This window comes from Canis lupus, chromosome 18 (assembly GCF_048164855.1).
Source record: "Canis lupus baileyi chromosome 18, mCanLup2.hap1, whole genome shotgun sequence".
NCBI lineage: Eukaryota > Metazoa > Chordata > Mammalia > Carnivora > Canidae > Canis > Canis lupus.
This window is the reverse complement of record NC_132855.1, coordinates 14,130,086-14,148,600: the sequence shown is the minus strand read 5'-3', so window position 1 is coordinate 14,148,600 and position 18,515 is coordinate 14,130,086. Positions and strand designations below refer to the sequence as shown.

Below are 18,515 nucleotides of genomic sequence, written 5' to 3'. Positions count from 1 at the left end.
CCCTGACTCAGAGGCTTGATGTCCTTTCACTAGAAAACCATTCACAGGAAGCCATCACGCAGAATAATCACTTAAGACCCAGAGGCAAAAAAATTCAAAAAATAAAATAATAGGGACGCCTAGGTGGCTCAGCATTTAAGCGTCTGCCTTCCACCCAGGGCGTGATCCTGGAGTCCTGGGATCAAGGCCCACATTGGGCTCCCTGCATGGAGTCTGCTTCTTCCTCTGCCTATGTCACTGCCTCTGTGTGTGTGTGTGTGTGTGTGTGTGTGTCTCTCATGAATAAATAAATAAAATCTTTTAAAGAATTATTAAATTAAATTAAATTAAATTAAATTAAATTAAATTAAATTAAATAATTAATAAAAAAAAGAGCTGTATGAAAATCAGCCGCAGGGGCTGTCCCTTCCTCAAGAGACTCCTAAAATACTTCTGGGGCAGACTGCACCCTGAGGACTAGAAGTTTCATCACCTACCTTCCTCTTTCTTGCTCAGGGTGCTCTTGCTCCCAGCACTTCATATAGCCCAGAAGCTGTCTTACCTCGATTCTGTGTTGTCTGAACCTCCTCCCCCAGCACATCCTCTTCTCCTCCATAGGTACGGATGGGTGAGCGGGCATAGGAATGCTTCTGGATCAGGCTCTCCACACTTTCCCTAGGTCAGAGAATGACACATTCTAAATTAACTAAAATGTACTTGGCGATGGAGATGGGCCTGAAAGATAAATTACTAGTCAGTAAAACCATTTTCTCAGCCCGAAGAGCCCCACACTTCAGGAAAAGACGACTTTCAAAACATGTACATTTCTGCCACCGTAGACTCCTTGGAAACGTGACCTCAGGCATTGAAATACAAGCAAACACAACTGGATAGGATAGGGACAATCCCTGGAAACCCTGCAACGTGGAGGACAAAGCGGTGAACAAGGAGCTATGGAGCAGACTATAGAATGTAGAGTTTAATGATTTGAAAAAATGACTGAATGAATGTCCTGAGAAGCTACAATGATTCTTCTGACTTCATCGGCTAACGAACATAAAACAAATACTTGACTGATACAAACTACACTTACTCAACATCAGATGAAATGTTGGCCAGAAGTTCAGAATATCGTTAGTCATAAAAAGACTCCATGTTCACTAGTAAACCTAGCAAGTGCACAGAGCTAGTAAACCTAGCAAGTGCACAGAGCATATGACAATAGGAGTAGTTTGGATAATGTACACTTTGAGATTCCTGTTGCTTTAAGACTGAAAATTATAGGAAACCTGTGTTGAATGAAGAACAAATCAAACACCAAATTTCACATTGAGGGGACAAGGAAAGCAAATAAAATGTCATCATAACTTTTCAAAATGTAACACTTGTCAACATTTCACATAAATATACAAACTTTACTGCCCAAAAAATACTAACATAGTGAATTTGGCATTCTAGAAAACTTGTATACTCACAGAAATGAAAGCATTTTGTCATATTATGCAGCTTGCAAATGAGGACTTAAGGGTAAGCCTAGAAGAAAAATTAATTGTAGCAACTATTCAAGTTACGTCTCTCTCTGTTCCCAAAACGTTTTAAAATAAGACTACCAACTTCATGTAGTCAAAAGGATTGGGATCTTTATCTAAAAGATTAATATACAGCTGTCTTAAAAAGTGAAACCATTCCAAAACAAAACAAAACAAAACAAAACTAAAAGTGAAACCATTCCATATTTGATATGGAACGAACTTTAAGAAGTGAAAAAAAGTTAAGTACAGAAGATACATACACAAATAGTATGCTTCCATTTGTGAATTTAAAACAAGGACTATGTATGTCTGTATATGCATAAGATTTCTGGAATGTTCCAGTTTCAGAACAGAAAATTGCCTAGAATAGGTCATCTCTGTATGACGGAACCAGGGACTTGAGGAGCTGGAATAATGATTTCCCACTTTGTCTTGACTCTCACAGATGTCCCAAATCCACATGAGTCACCCAGGGCTCTTAAAAAAAGAAAAGCTAAATTGAGTTATAATTAATATACAATAAGTGGTACATATTTGAAGTGTACAGTTTGAGCTTCTGTGACCAGTGACACCACCCCCACAGGGAAGATAACACACCTAACGCTGACCAAAGTTACCTCGTGCTTCCTGGCCTCCGTCTCAACAAGTTTTAACAAGGAAACCACTGAAATGATTTCTATTCCTACAGATTAGTTTGCATTTTCTTAAACTGTATAAAAGTGAAATCATATCTTATGTTTTCTTTTTTTTAATGTTTTCTTTTTTAATCTGGCTTCTTTCTACTCCACATAATTACTTTGAGCTCTATCATGTTGAATATATATCAATAGTTGTAGCATTCTGTTGTGCGAACTATAGGATATACTGTCGTTTACCTGTGTTGATCAACATTTGCCTAGTTTCTAACTGTTACACAGGAAGCTGCTACCCATATTCATGTATACTTTTTTTTTAATGGACATATGCTTTGACATCTCGTTTTCTTTGCAGAAAGGTCTTTAGTAAAAAAAAAAAAAAAAAAAAAAAAAAAAAAAAAAGGTCTTTAGTTACAAATTCAAAACTATCAGGTTGCCTGTTTCTTCTTTTATGAGTTTTGGTATTTTGTGTCTTCAAGGGATTTATCCATTTCATCTAAATTGCTGAAATGATAAACTGAAGTGTTCATCATATTACTTTATTATCCTTACTCTCAGTATCTATACAATCTGCAGTGGCATTTCTCTCCCCTCATTCCTGGCAGTGATAATTTCTATCTTCTTCCTTTTTTTTCCTAATCGGTTTGGCTAGAGGACTGTCAATCTTATTAAGCGTCTTTGCTTTTGGTCCTACAGATTTTCTCTATTGTCTTCCTGTTTTCTAGTCCACTTAGTTTCATTCTGATATTTATTATTCCTTCCTCCCACCTACTTTGAGTTCAGTTTGCTCTTCTTTCCTAGTTTCTTGAGATGAAGATGAAGTCACTGATTTGAAATCTTTGTTCATTTCTAAAATAAGAATGTAGGGGCACCCGAATGGCTCAGTCAGTTTAGCGACTCTTGATTTCAGCTCAGCTCATGATCGAGGGATCGAGTCCTGCGTCGGATTCCACACTTAGTGTGGAGTCTGCTTAAGATTCTTTCTCTCCCTCTCCCCCTCCTCCTGCTTACTCTTGTTCTCTCTCAAAGAAAGAAATAAATCTTTAAAAATAATAATAAAATTTAAAAAGTGGGAATGTAGCCTAGCAGCATCCTATAGTCTTTATGGGCTCTTTTTTCATTTTCATTCAGTTCAAGATATTTTCTAATTTCCTTTTTGATATCTCCCATGACCCTTGGGTTATTTAGACATATGTTATTTAGTTTTCAAAATGTTTGGGAGTTTTCCAGTTATCCTCCTATTACTGCTTTCTAATATAATTCCACTGTGGTCAGAGAACATACTTTGTATGACTTGAATGCCTTTAAATTTACTGAGACCTGTTTTTTGGCACAGGGTATGGTCTATCTTAGTAAATGTTCTGTGTGCACTTGAAAAGAAAGTATACTCTGCTGATGTAGGACAGAGCATTTTATAAATGTCAATTGGGTCAAGCTGGTTTACAGAGTTGCTCAAATCTTCTAGATCTTTACTCATTTTTCTGTCTACTTGTTCTATCATTTTGAGAGAGGGACAGTGAATTTTTCAACTATAATTGTTTCTTTTTTCCTTTTTAAAGATTTTATTTATTTATTCGTGAGAAACAGAGAGAGAGGAGAGACATAGACAGAGGGAGAAGCAAGGTGCCTGATGCAGGACTCGATCCCAGGACCCTAGGATCATGACCTGACCCAAAGGCAGACATTCAACCACTGAGCCACCCAGGTGCCCTAATTGTTTCTTTTACTATTTCTCCTTACAGTTGTCAGTTTTGCTTCATGTACTGTACTTTGAAGGTCTATTAGGTGCATAAATATGTAGGATTGAATGTTCTCCTGATGAATTAAACCCTATACAGGCATATATCAAAGATACTGTGGATTTAGTTCCACAATAATGTATATATTGCAATAAAGCAAGTCAAATGCATTTTTTGGTTCCTGGTGCATTTAAGTTATGTTCACACTACACTGTAGTCTATTAAGTGTACAATAAATAGGGCAGCTTGGGTGGCTCAGCGGTTTAGCGCCACCTACAGCCCAGAGCGTGGTCCTGGAGACCCAGGATCGAGTCCCTCGTCAGGCTCCCTGCATAGAGCCTGCTTCTCCCTCTACCTGTGTCTCTGCCCCTCTCTCTTTCTCCTCTCTGTGTATTCTCATGAATAAATAAATAAAATCTTTTTTAAAAAAGCATACAATAAATAGTATTATATCTAAAGAAAACAATGTGTATGCCTTAATTTAAAAATATTTCATTGTTAAAGGGGCACCTGGGTGGCTCAGTGGTTTAGCATCTGCCTTTGGCTCAGATCATGATTCCGAGGTCCTGGGATCGAGCCCCACATGGGACTCCCTGCTTAGCGGGGAGCCTGCTTCTCCCTCTCCCTGATGTTCCCCCCATTCATGCTTTCTCACTCTCTCAAATAAATAGTTTAAAAATTGATTAATTAAAAATACAGTATCCACAAATGACAATAAAGTGATGTGCAATAAAATGTGGCATGCCTCTATCAGTATGAAATGATCTACTTTATCCATGGCAAATTCTTTGCTCTGAAATCTGTGATATTAAGGTAGTTATCCCAGTTTTTCTTTTGACTAGTGTTAATATGGTATATTTTTTCCATGGCCTTACTTTGAACTTGTCTTTATATTTAGTGCATTTCTTATAAGGCAGTTTATATTGTGCTTTTTAATCCAAACTGACAATCTCTCCTTTTTGATTGGGGATCTTAGGGCATTTCTATTTAAAGTGACTAATAATACGGCTAGGTTGAATTTTCTGTTTGCTTCTTACCTTTTCATTTGCTATTTTACCTTTTTCTCTTTTTTTGCCTTCTTTTAGGTTTCTTATTTCATTTTTATCTCTTTTGTTGGTTGGTTTATTAGTTATAACTGACTTTTGTTATTTTAGTGGTTGATTTAGTATTATAGAAAATATTCTTAGCTTACTACAATCTACTAGGCAAATGCTATGATATGACTTCAGGTATACTCTAAGACTTATAAGAATACATTTCCATTTCTTCCTGCCATCCTTTGTGCCATCCTTGTCAAACATTTTACTTTTACATAAATCCTACATTACATTGTTATTTTTGTTTAAATAATTATGTTTTAAAAGATGTAAATAATACGAAAAAAATCTGATCTATTTATCCTTGGAATTACCATTCCCACTGCTCTTCTTTCCTTGGTATAGATCCAGATCGACATCTAATCTTCCTTCCACCAAAGGACTCCCTTTAACATATCTGTAGTACAGTCTGCTGAAGGTGAATTCTTTCAGCTTTCATATATCTGAAAAATGTCTTCATTTTACTTTTTTTTTTTAATGTCTATCTGGGTTGATAGACATGCTTTCTTTCTGTACTTCAAAAATGGTGCTTCACTGTTTCATTTACTCTCTCTCTTTTTTTTCCCCCCCATTTACCTTGTTTCTGACCAGAAATCTGCTGTCATCCTTTTGTTCCTTTTATGGGAACTTCTTGGTTGCTTTCAATATTTTCTCTTCTTCATACTTTTGAGCAATGTGATTATGATGTGCCTTGGTGTTATTTCTTCAAGCTTCTTGAGCTTGAGTTTTTTGGGGCCTCTTTGGGTTGTATGTTTTCAGTTGTCATTAAATGTAGAAAGATTTTGGCCATTATTACTTAAATATAATTCTTACCCCACCTCCTACACTTCCCATCTACTTTTCAGGGACTCCAATTACATATATATTAAACTGCTTAAAGTTTTCCCACAAGTCACTGATACTCTTCATTTTTAAACATTTCTCTTTGCTCTCTGTGTTTCATTTGGGATAGTTTCTATTGTGTGTCTTCAAGTTTAGCAGTCTTTTCACCTGCAATGTCTACTCTGCTATTAAGCCCTTTCAGTGTATCTCTCATTTTAAACATTGTAGTTTTCATCTTTAGAATTTTGATTTGAATCTTTTGGATATCTTCCATGTGTCTGTTTAATTTTCTGAATATATAATATAGATATGATAATTTACTGTCCTTGTCTGGTAATTGTAATATTCGTGTCAGTTTTATTTTCAGTTGATAAATGTATCACATTATTGGTCATATTATCCTACTTCTTTGTACTTCTGATAATTTTTTATTAGATGCCAGACTGTGAATTTTATATCTTGGGTGCTGGATGTTTTTGTATTCCTAAAATATTCTTGAGCTTTGTTCTGGGATATAGTTAAGTTACTTGGAAATAACTTGATCCTTTTGGGTCTTGCTTTCAAGATATCTGAGGGAAGACTGGAACAATGTTTAGTCTAGGATTAATTTCTCCTCACTACCGAAGCAAAAACCTTCTGAGATTTCTATCAAATGCCCTGCAAATCACAAGGTTTTCCAGTCCATCTGTTAGATGTCAGAACAGGCACTGTTCCCACTCCTGTTTAAATACTAGGCACTGTTTTCTCTAATGTTTTCAGGTGTTTTCTCTCCCCAGGTTCTGGTAGTTTTCTTGGACGCATATACTAATCAGATTTCTGCTGAACAGTCAAGAGGGATCCCCTAAAGATCTCTGGAGTTCTCCTATCCTGTAGTCTGTCCTGTGGATTCTGTTTTAGTCTTATCAGACTCCCAGCTCTGATTGCTAAACTCAGGAGATCTGCCAAACTCTACCCGTATTCTCTATCCTTGTGCCAAGGCTTAGATACACTCTCAGACTACATGGTGGCACCATCATAGGGCTCACCTCATTTGATTCCCATCCCATGGGGATTATTGTCTTGTTGCCTAATGTCCAATATCATAAAAGAGATGTTTTGTGTTTTTCATGTGTTTCTTAATTATTCAAGGCAATAGAGTATACTTGGTTCTTGCTACTTTACCTTTACCTGAAGCAAAGTCCCTCTTGGGGATCTTCTAAACATTTGAAAATAGAGGCCACACCAAGAGACCAAGGAAACCACAATCTCTGGGGGTGATACACAGGCTTCAGTAATCATTAAAGCTCCCCAAGTGATTCCAATGGGCATGCAAGTTTAGGAAAAGAGGAGAAATATATGATGAATGTTCTTCACCATATACTCCCCTGTACCATTTGAACTTTAGACATATGTATTATTTATTCAAAATTAATTAGAAATTATAAAAATGTCATGAAAATAATATCCTACCAATGAACAAAAAAGAACTGCTGAACTAACACCAATATTTGGTAAATTTCTTATAATGAATTGATAAAAAAACTGTCAATATCATGCTGATTTTTTATATAGTAAATGTATTGGAAGTAGAATGGTATATTGGAAAAATCATGGGCTTCAAAGTCATTTATCAAATGGATGAATGTATGGATGAGTAGATGGACCACCCAGAGCCATTTTCACATCTAGTTTTGTTGCTTCCTTAATATCTCTTCATCTGTAAATTGAGGAGCATAATACCAGCCTTACAGGGTCATTAATTCATCCAAAAAATATTTATTGAGTACCTATTATGAATAAGGCACTATTCTAGGAATTGTAAGTATAATAATAAGTAAAACACAAAAATCCTGGTCCAACAGGGGAGGAGGCTAGAGGGAAAAGAGAGAGAGATTGAAAAAAAATGAAAAATATGATGCATATTAGATGATGATAATAGTGCTGTGAAAAAAAAAAACAAAAATATAGCAGGGACTAATGATAAGAACTGTAACTGTGAGGATTAACTATGATAAGGCATTTGAACTGGCCAAAACAGTGTCCGGCACATAGGAGGTACTTAGTAACCTATAAAAGTGTGTCTAAAGCAGATAAACATATTTTATTCTCTTAGATTATATTTGTCTCCAATTTATTCTACCCATCTGAATAATCCTAATTCAGAATAATGAGATCCAAACAAGAGGATTTTACTTGGTGACAGAATATTAAAGTCAGCAGAGAACTTGACTACAGTGTTATTTACAGTTTTACTATAAGATTACTATAAGATTTACAGCCCCGGTGGCTCAGCGGTATAGCGCCGCCTTCAGCCCAGGGTGTGATCCTGGAGTCCCAGGATCGAGTCCCACATGGGGCTCTCTGCATGGAGCCTGGTCTCCCTCTGCCTGTGTCTCTGCCTCCTCTCTCTCTCTCTCTCTCTCTCTCTCTCTCTCATGAATAAATAAAATCTTTAAAAATAAAATAAAATTATATCTATCATAAAAGAGAAAATATTAAGATTAAGCCAAATCCATATCACTTGTTTAAAAGTGTAAACCTATTCTTAAAAATCTCTCGAACAGACTTGTTGAATCCTCTGCGTTAGATTTGTTGAAATGAAAATAGTTTATCATTTACTAAGAAGCATCAGTAAATATATTAAATGGAGAAATTAATGGAAAGGATAATTCGGCATAACATGGATGCTAAACCATTTGCTTCAACGTGGATGGAACTGGAGGGTATTATGCTGAGTGAAGTAAGTCAGTCGGAGAAGGACAAACATTATATGTTCTCATTCATTTGGGGAATATAAATAATAGTGAAAGGGAATATAAGGGAAGGGAGAAGAAATGTGTGGGAAATATCAGAAAGGGAGACAGAACGTAAAGACTGCTAACTCTGGGAAACGAACTAGGGGTGGTAGAAGGGGAGGAGGGCGGGGGGTGGGAGTGAATGGGTGACGGGCACTGGGGGTTATTCTGTATGTTAGTAAATTGAACACCAATAAAAAATAAAAAATAAATTAAAAAAATCAATTTGCCCACTGCCCTGTATTTTAACCTTTATATGCCCACATTCTGGTAACGTTGGACTCCCACAGCCTTAACATCAGATGTCACTAACACAAGGACTTAATTCACTACAATATTAGAGAGTGACTGTCTTTGGGTAACTCAGATTATTAGGAAAACAGTCAAGTAAGCTTAGCAACCCTTACTAAAATAAAAACTATAACATACATTCAAGCTGATGTCCTTTTAGTCTGAGCGTGTGTCATACTGTTAAAATTTAAAATAAACTTAGATGGTTATTTTCACATGAGAAAGGAACTTGCTTCAATTACCCTAGGAATCATTTTCTTTTTGTATAATTATAAAGGAATGGTCATCAATGAGCCCATTATGGATGGTCTATTTCTGAGGTATATTCCTCTTCCCATCCTATGCACATAAACTACTCAAACCAAACATTTAAGTTCAAAAACAAAATGTAGCATTTGCCTCTCTAAAAGTACCCTTATAGAAAATCACTTAAACATCTTTCACATACACACCCAGATAAATCATTTCCCAAATAACATAATGAGTCACTGGCTTATGGAATATCTTGTTTTTCTATAAGAAATACATTATATCCATTTTGTCCTTGGTAGATCACTGGTATCATTACTTATTCTCGTCTCTAGGAGGGAGAAAAAAAGGATTTTATCGAAGTGATTTACTTGTGTCAGGCTTGGAAGTGAACTGAAAGCAATGGCAGTTCTTATATAAAGGATGGCATAATCAAATTATTGCCTTTTAAGTGATTGAAAACAGTGGTGCAATATCAGGGCCATCTCTTTGAAGATGTTGCGAAGAGTAGACAGCCCACATTGTTTACTTTGTGTCTGATCCCTATTTCTAGCAGAAGGAAAAGTGCAAAGAATTTGTTTAGCCTAGAAGTCCTATTGCAAGGACTTCTAAAATATTGTACCCTGAAAAATAAGGGATGACTCACCTAATGGGTTAAGTGATTTAGGTATCACAAGCCATGACAGTGTCTTGTGATGCTCAATTCTCTTATATCCTATAGCAAGAGACTGTAGCTTTTTAGTAGGCTTCTTTTGGATTTAGTAGATCAATAAAATGGCCTTTCTAAATATCTAACACTAAATTATTTTTCTAGGCAAAAGAGTACATTATTACCTTAGGTATCTTTAAAGGATTTCTTTTGAATACTATGTAAATCAATTCCAAGAATAATATACATGCGAGAGACACTATCATAGCCAGAAGGTGGGCAAGATAAAGGGTAGCTACAATAATTACGTTGATCTTGCTAAAATGTTCACACCTGTTTGAAGTGACTTTCAAACTCTAGATAAGCAAAACCAACACTCTCTATCAGTATTGGAACTGACTGCCCATCATCTCTGAAACTAGTGCAAATCTCTCAGCATGCAGAATGCAAAACCTTCCTTCTTCCCTCACTTTTTCCTTTGTATCACCACTGTACTTAATATATGCCTCTTGTATTGTACTTAGATTGATCACAATCATGTGTTTGCATGACTCTCTCTACTACTATACTGTTGACCTATGAACAAGGAGAGAATACTACTTAATCTGGGCAGTGGTTCTCAAACTTTAGTGTGTGTTATGGACTGAATGTCTGTGTCTCCCACAAAATTTACATATTGACATTTTAACTCCCAATGTGATGGAATTAGGAGGTGGGGTAGACAATTAGGTCTTGAGGGTAGAACCCAAATAAATGGTATTAGCACCCTTATAAGAAGAGACAGGAGAGCTTGCTTTAGCTTTTTGCTTTTCAGCCATGTGAGGACACACTGAGAAGGTGCCCACTATGAACCAGGAAGCAGGCCCTTATCACACATTGAATCTGCCAGCTTCCAGAACCGTGAGAAATAAAGGTCAAATGGTTAAGCCACTCAGTCTGTGGCATTACTGTTATAGCAGCCCAAACAGACTAAGAAAGTGTGCATCTGAATTACCTGGAGGACTTGTCAAACACTAAGACTGTTGAGCCCCACCCTGATTCAGTAGGTCTGAGGTATGGCCTGAGAATGTGATTTCCTGTGTGTTTCCAGGCAATGCTGATGCTGCTGACACAGAGACCACATGTGGAGAATCACTGCCCTAGTGTCATGGTTACAAGTATGTTTGCTGGCACTTGCTTAGCTTGAATCCTAGCTCTGCCACTTACATGCTTGTGGGCAAATTACTTCACTCTGCCAGGCCTGTTTCCTCATCTGTAAAATGAGAATATTAATATTCTCATTAATTAATGATTAATATGGTTTATCTCTTATGGTTATTATTAAGATTCAGTGAATTAACACATAGAGAGCTTATATTGGTACCTGGGATATAATAAGCATTCACCAAATGTTTCTTGATAAAATTAAATTCTTGCTGTTATTATTCAGTATCAAGATCATGGTTCCTAAAGCTAGTTACAGAATCATGACCATTTTAGATGAAACTAGGGACTTCCAGTCGCTATAACTGGATTCATTTAAACCATCATACACTATACATATTGGGGAGAAAATTAAATATGATTTCAATTTATATTCTAACTTTCTCTCCTAAATACAGGCCTGGAAAAAAACTGTTTAGGGAGAAAATGTCAAACCCATTAGAACCAATTCTAATTTATAAGAAAAAAATTATTTAAAGTTGTTCCTGCTCATCAATTTGTTCAAGTTTACATCATTTTCCTGAGCTTTTGTAAATAACTCCTTGTCACAATATTTTCCCAAAGATTTATGCAGATAATGTTATAAATTACAAGAAGACAATACATCAATATGTGTAGCTTCCACAAAGTACTTAATAAATGAAAAGTTTAGATAATACACTTTGAGATGTATTATAAATCATTAATTTTAATTTGAGAACTAAAATACATAATACAATCCATTTTGGAAAAGCAAAATAACTCTAATTTTTTTAAAAGCTTTTAGACTTCAGTTTATTATTTATTTCACTTAATCCTACTGGTTTTTCCTTTCAGTGGTAATATATATTTCTGGTTTTCTATTATCACTAGCAACTTAAATAAATAAACTGTATCACTGAGAAAAAAAAAACTGGTATGTTTAGTTTCTAAGTCTTACAGCTGTGGCAACTAGAAGAAAGTTCTTAAGCAAGGTACAGATCACTCAGCTTCTAAATAAACGTTAGTAAACTGTGAGGTAGGGAACAAACGTCCTTCACACACAGATAGAACGACATAAGCAGAAAAAAATGGAGGACAATTTACAAGTATAAGCCAATTGTGAATAACTTTGCTGCTACTCTAACTACCAGACTGACTTACCGGTTTAACACCACTTTGTAAAATAAATGGTTCCTCTTATAAGCTGTGGATAAATGAGTTAACATTTTTAGTACAGAAACACAGCTTGCTAGTTAAAGGAATATTATGGCAACTGTAATTCTGTTAAAAGCCATCCCTTCCTTTAGGAGAGTGTTGTCCACAGATTATTTTACTGTATTCAACTATAGATTATATTTAAAAGCAGATTTTAATCCAGTTACCAAACCAAATTGCTTTCCTTTTATGCATGCAGGCTCTTATACTAAGTCTCTTCATTGAAGATGATTTTTAAAAATGCTTCTTTCCTAAGAAGCTGTGTGATCGGATTCCTTATCTGTATCTGGGTTTTGATTTCTTCTATAAAATGAGGGTGTGGGGATGTCTGGGTGGCTCAGCAGCTGAGCGTCTGCCTTAGATCAGGGCGTGATCCCAGGGTCCTGGGATCAAGTCCCACACTGGGCTCCCTGCAGGGAGCCTGCTTCTCCCTCTGCCTATGTCTCTGCCTCTCTCTCTGTCTCTCTCATGAATAAATAAAATCTTAATAAAAATAAAATAAAATAAAATAAAATAAAATAAAATAAAATAAATAAAATAAAATAAAATGAAGGTATGGTAGGCAATTGGTGGGCTGGATTATATCATGTCTAAGATTCATATGGTGCTCATGATTTATGAATCCTTAAACAAATAAAAAGGAAAAATTAAAAAACGCTATTTTGGAAAAAGTCCAGTACTAGTTGTAAAGAACCCTGGGTTCTCAGCTGTATAACTTCTACTAACTGTGTCACCTGAGCAAATCACTTGTAGCCTCTAGGCCCTTGCTGCTTCATTGGTATGACTATAGATACATTGGATGGCTCCCCCAAGTCATTCCAGCCTCAAAATACATGCTCCCTAGAAAGCTTGGCATCAGTGGGTATTTTGGGGAAAATTAACCACAAAATGTCAGGGCACATTAAGTATGCACAGTATCATTTAAAATATTTTCTTAAAAAAATAAAATATTTTCTTATGTTTTAATTTGTACTTAAAGAACTATATACCAATAATTTAAAAAATAATTTTCATTTATACAAGATTAGAGTATCATATGTTGCTCAATAATCTGCAGAAAATTCCATTTTTAGCTCTTTGATTTCTGTCTCTTCATTCTGAGCAACTTCACAGTAGGTATGTCACTCCAAGCAGAGGTGATACAGAGGTCTTCTGTCCTCCCCTACTGCAGAAGCCCTGTCCTGCTCTGTGGCCCCTGTCAAAGAAAGTGGGTCCCAGGGGAACACTGTGGGTCACAGGGAGCAGGGGCAGATGCAAAGGGCACAGACTGTCATTATTAGCTTTTGCCATTTGCTATCTTTAGCACATGTATTTTCAAGTAGCTTGCCTCTCATATAGTCACTGCCTTTAATAACCAAGGAAGGTTTTTCAGCTTGGTTTTAGCAGATTTCACTGAAATTATATTTCAGTTTTACTTCATTACAGACACTGCATAATCTACTTTGTAAGAGTCTCTGTGACACTCAAGTATCACTGTAGTCATGAAAGATTAAGGGAATTAGCAAACTTTAGGAGCCATAACTATTTCTCTATTCACTTGGGTGAACTGTAATCCACTTATTTTTTCAGCTTGTATAGTCCCCTCCTCCCAATATGTATACTTCTCTCTTTGCTTAAATCTATTCTGCTGGTTTTTCTCCAAAGATAGGATATAAGAGTAATATGAGAACTTATGTTGTTAGCTAACTGGGTAACAACTATTAAGTGTGACTAAACACCTCATGAAATGTGTGACGTCAGGAGCCCTGAAGGTCAGGGTTTTCTTTTTCCAAAGCTAGCCCAAATGCTTAGAAAAAAGCCCACACATCAGCAGGTATCCTGAGAAGGGAAAGTGAAGTTGGAAAGGAAAGATGAACTAAGTGCACAAAAGTATACTGCAGAAGCCTCGCTGCAGATCAAACCTCAAGAAAAAGATAACTATTATGTCCAAAATTCAAAGGCAGAGGAGGATTTTTAAAGAAATACCTCTACTATCAGATATCTGGAGAGCGTATTGAGCATGCCATCCATTCCATTCTACCATGAAGTCCATGAAAATGGTGCAAGTGCCAGGTGTCTAGAGAGGACCCATGACATAGAGAAAGGAAATCCACATAATCCTCACATTTCACTTCACCCATGAGTTTCTATCCCTCTGCCTCTAAAGTTATCACCAGAGGTTTTGACAATTCAAAAATGATTTCACTGGGAAGCTTAGTGTAGGGAGAGTCTTGGATTTTACTCCCAGGACTGAGTATAAGGAAGTATAAGGAAGCTTGAGGTACAAAGGGAGCAAATGAGTAACATTTTAGAGGCCACCTTCTTTGTATCCCTCAACAATACTCATGAGTGAAGTAAACAGGGACATAACAAGTCCAGGTAATCTTCTGGGAACCGGGGATTCCCCCTCTGTCCTTTGAACAAGGACAAGAAGAACAAAGGAAAAAGAAAGAAATCTTTTGGCCATTCCAGAAAAAAGATTAAGTCACTTAAATGGGAAAGAATATTAGATTGTCATCCGAGTGTGACAGCCACACTTTATATCAGGAGACAATAACAACATAGTTAAGATATGGCAGGAAAGAAGGAAAGAAAATGTGAGGCAAGGATTATCAATCAGGTCAAACTGACTTTTGCAAATAAAAGCCACAAACTGTCATAGTCATGCAAAAGGCAAGGAATAATGCCCCATGTTTCTTGAGACATCCAGTAGAAAATGAGCTTCAGATAACCAAAGTGAGGAGACAGATGACATAAGTTGCATCAGTGGGCATTAAATCTATATTTACTTTAAGAACTAAGATTAAACCATAGTGATAAGAAAGAGTATGTGTGTGATGAGTTTATACTCTGACAAGGTAAATCAAACACAATTCTTAAGAGTGGGAGGAGGATAGGTTAGTGGGAGGAGGGAAGATGGTTAGAACAAGATTGTCGAGTATCTGTATTTAGTTACTGAGATTATAGGGTTATGACTTCAAATGCTTAAAATGCTTAAAAGCAAGGAAAGTGAGAGGATGAAAAAAAAGAAGTTATTAATTAATTTCAATTCTGCTAGTAGGAGGGAACTTAAAGAAAATCAGAAAAGGGAACTAGGAGTTTTAAAAAGATATTACTGTAAAGGAAAAGAGAGTAAGAGTACAAACCTTGCTAGATACCAAAAAATGATAGTATTTAAAAAAAAAGGTTGCTAATAAGATAGACTACACAGTAAGAGATTATTTACATAAAAGACTTATTCATCTATTTAAATAATAAATAAAACAAATAAAACAATTGAATTCAAATTTTAAGCTGTATATTACATATATATTTTATACTTATGTGGTATATACTTGTCATGTGAAAAAAATAAGGTAGAAAATGTGTAGGGCTCCAGCTACAGTGCTAACATGACCCTACGAGCATGCCTCAACCGCCACTATAAAGACAAGAAGAATAAGTGTTAGCAAAGATCAGATCTTGCCAGCTTTGTCAACAAGCTCAAAATGAAATTTTGAGTTTCTTCATTTTAACCCAGAAAGAGGAAGAATCATCCTATGGACGTAAAATTGCTGGGTAGGAGTTCTCCTTGCTGTCAGTATCTCCATGGCCACTTGAAGCTCTATGCCAGGAATCAGCAAACTGTTTCTAAAAAGGCCAGACAGTAAAAGTTCAAAGTTTCACATGTTTCATGGTCTCTGTGGGATACACTTCGCACTGTCACTGTAGCACATGAAAGCAGTCACTTGTAACACATGAACTGAAAAAATGTGACTGTCCTCCAATAAAATGTTACTTAGGGACAATAAAATTTAGTTTCATATTATTTTTGCATGTCACAAAGAATTATCTTTTTACCATTTAAAAATGTAAAAGACCATTTTTACATGGTGGACTCTACCAAACAGGTGGCAGACAGCATTTGCCAACCCCTGCTCTAAGCTATTTACCTGATTAGACGTAGGCCCCGCACACCTTACTGCCTCAGAAACTCCACAAGCAAGCAAAAAGTTGTGCGAGAACCAAACACTCCTGTTCAGCCTGTAAGTCATTATGAAAGGTCTAGAAATTATCCATACACTAGGAACCTCTTTAGCAAAGTTGCCAAAACATTTGCTGTTCCATGGCTTGATGCAGATAAAACTTCTATCAATTCCCAGAATATTAGATTCGAACGTTCCTGGAGTTTCCTTCCTCATCTAAATGAAGAGAGTGGCTTTGAGCTCTGAGCAAAAAGACCCGATTCCTACTGGGCTCCTGTCCAAATTTCAAGTGTCTGAAAGTTTTATTCGATGCCAGGGGATCTTATACTTATTTTATAGAGCCTTTCGGTACGAATCCTGAATGAATAAGGTGAGATAAGCCTATGTATTTAATTCTCTGCCTCAGTGACATGACTGAGAAAACGAGAGGAACTCAGAAAATCATGTAGAAAGCCAACTGCACGCTTACCACAGGAGAAGAGAGGAGTGAGGAAAGAATCAAGCAGTGTGCCGGTCAGCACTGCACACGGGGAAAGCCAGCTGGGGAGGGAACAAATGAAAAGGCCTCTGGCCCAGCTTTACTTAAACGCCACCTTGGTGCAACAGAGATCAACAATCAAGGCAGGTCTTCGGGAGCAGATTCTCAGGCTGCTGGAGGCTAGGCCTAGGGAATCCCACAGCAGTGCTCTCAGCTAGCACAGAGTGGTTAGGGTGTACTGGAGGCTGTGGGTCTGTGACCATGGTAGCCCTGGAGGAGGGCTGCAGGCTGTCTGCCTGGCTGGAGGGAGGTGTGGTGCGGTTGATTTCTAGCTGCTTAAGCAAACTGAAAAGGGAGGGGGGTCACTGCACAGTGAAAACTCTCTTTCCAAGGCTTCATCCACCCACCTGCCACCACTCCCTACCCTGAGCAGAATTATACTTCTGCAGTGGCAAATTATAACAAATTTAAATCGCCACCCCATTCTTGGGTCTGCACCTAAAAGATTTAACAAAGATCCATGTGCTTTTATTTAAAATTAATCTCAGGGCACCTGGGTGGCTCAGTGGTTGAGCGCCTGCCTTCGGCACAGATTGTGATCCCAGGGTGCTGGGATCAAGTTCCACATCAGGCTCTTCGCAGGGAGCCTGCTTCTCCCTCTGCCTGTGTCTCTGTCTCTCTGTCTCTCAGGAATAAATAAATAAAATCTTAATAATAATAATAATAATAAATCTCAGCTTCTAATACTAAGGAAACAGATACCCCATTCTATAGATGACCTAGGGGAAAGTAACTGGACATTAACAAAACATTCAGCAATTTGTTTTTTTTTTTAAGATTCTATTTATTTATTCATGAGAGAAGAGACAGAGAGAGAGAGATAGGCAGAGGGGGAAGCAGGCTCCATGCAGGGAGCCTGACATGGGACTCGATCCCTGGTCTCCAGGATCACGCACGCCCTGGACAGAAGGCAGCAGTAAACCGCTGAGCCACCTGAGCTGCCCAACATTCAGCAATTTGAAAGAAGAAAACTAATTTTAAAAAGCAGAACAAGTGCTCCCTTTTGAAACTGAGTTGCTTTAAGAAACAAGGAGAGATATTTTAAGCCTCTAATTTATATTTTCAAATTTTCAGCAAGGTTTAATGCCATATATTAACAAATTAGGCACTAAGGGGCATGAAAAGGAAGCCATCTGGATGGGAATGTATACTCAGAAATGGCAAAGTAATAATCATCACATCCTAAAAAAACGCAGTACCCAGAACACTGGATGCCACAGGAAACAAAATACACAAGTTAAAGTCTTATATAAGAAATTCTCCCAACACCAGAGTAAAAAGGCAAGGAGATGAAACTATTAAACAGAGGAGAGAAAAGGGGGAATAGATTTGGGAGATGTAATGCAGATATGCCAGGAGTTTTAGAAGGTCTGACTAGAGCAGACCGCTTAGAAGCAAAAAGAGAAAGCAATAAAGAAGAACAAGAAGATCTGCTTGAGCTGAAAAACAACTTGAGTTTTCAATTTAAAGTGTTTAATTATAGAGCATATCTTCATTTTTACAAATCTACAACTGGACAAATATTGGCACAACTTCTTAATTTCAAAGAAAATTTTCTGAAAGGATTTTATCCAGACAGAAAAAAAGGTAAGTTTCCCACAGAGGGAAGGCAGTGGCACCAGCTTTTATTCCACAGTATTTAAAAGACAGGTGGCAAAGGGCAGTTGAGGGAGTTCCAAGGAAAAACACAGTGACCATAATGACAGCAGATCCTCTCAGATAAGCAACAACTCATAAAGGAAACGAGCCATATATCCTTTCCCAACCAATTACTTAACATTTACCAACAACTGAGGGTAAGGTCAGAACACAGTTGCAAGCATTGGAGAAAATAGAGAAATGAGCAGTAAACAATGAAATCAGTAGAATTCAATTTAAATGGTCGTA

At 37.0% G+C, this 18,515-nt stretch overlaps 1 protein-coding gene across 1 annotated transcript in view; it reads right to left on the bottom strand.

Moving 5' to 3' along the window:
• TBX20 (T-box transcription factor 20) overlaps positions 1 to 18,515 on the bottom strand; it is a 55,245-nt gene that overhangs the window by 6,557 nt on the left and 30,173 nt on the right. The window contains exon 7 of the mRNA XM_072783506.1: positions 542 to 654. Coding sequence (XP_072639607.1) covers positions 542 to 654 — 113 coding nt within the window. The remainder of the gene's footprint in view (positions 1 to 541; positions 655 to 18,515) is intronic.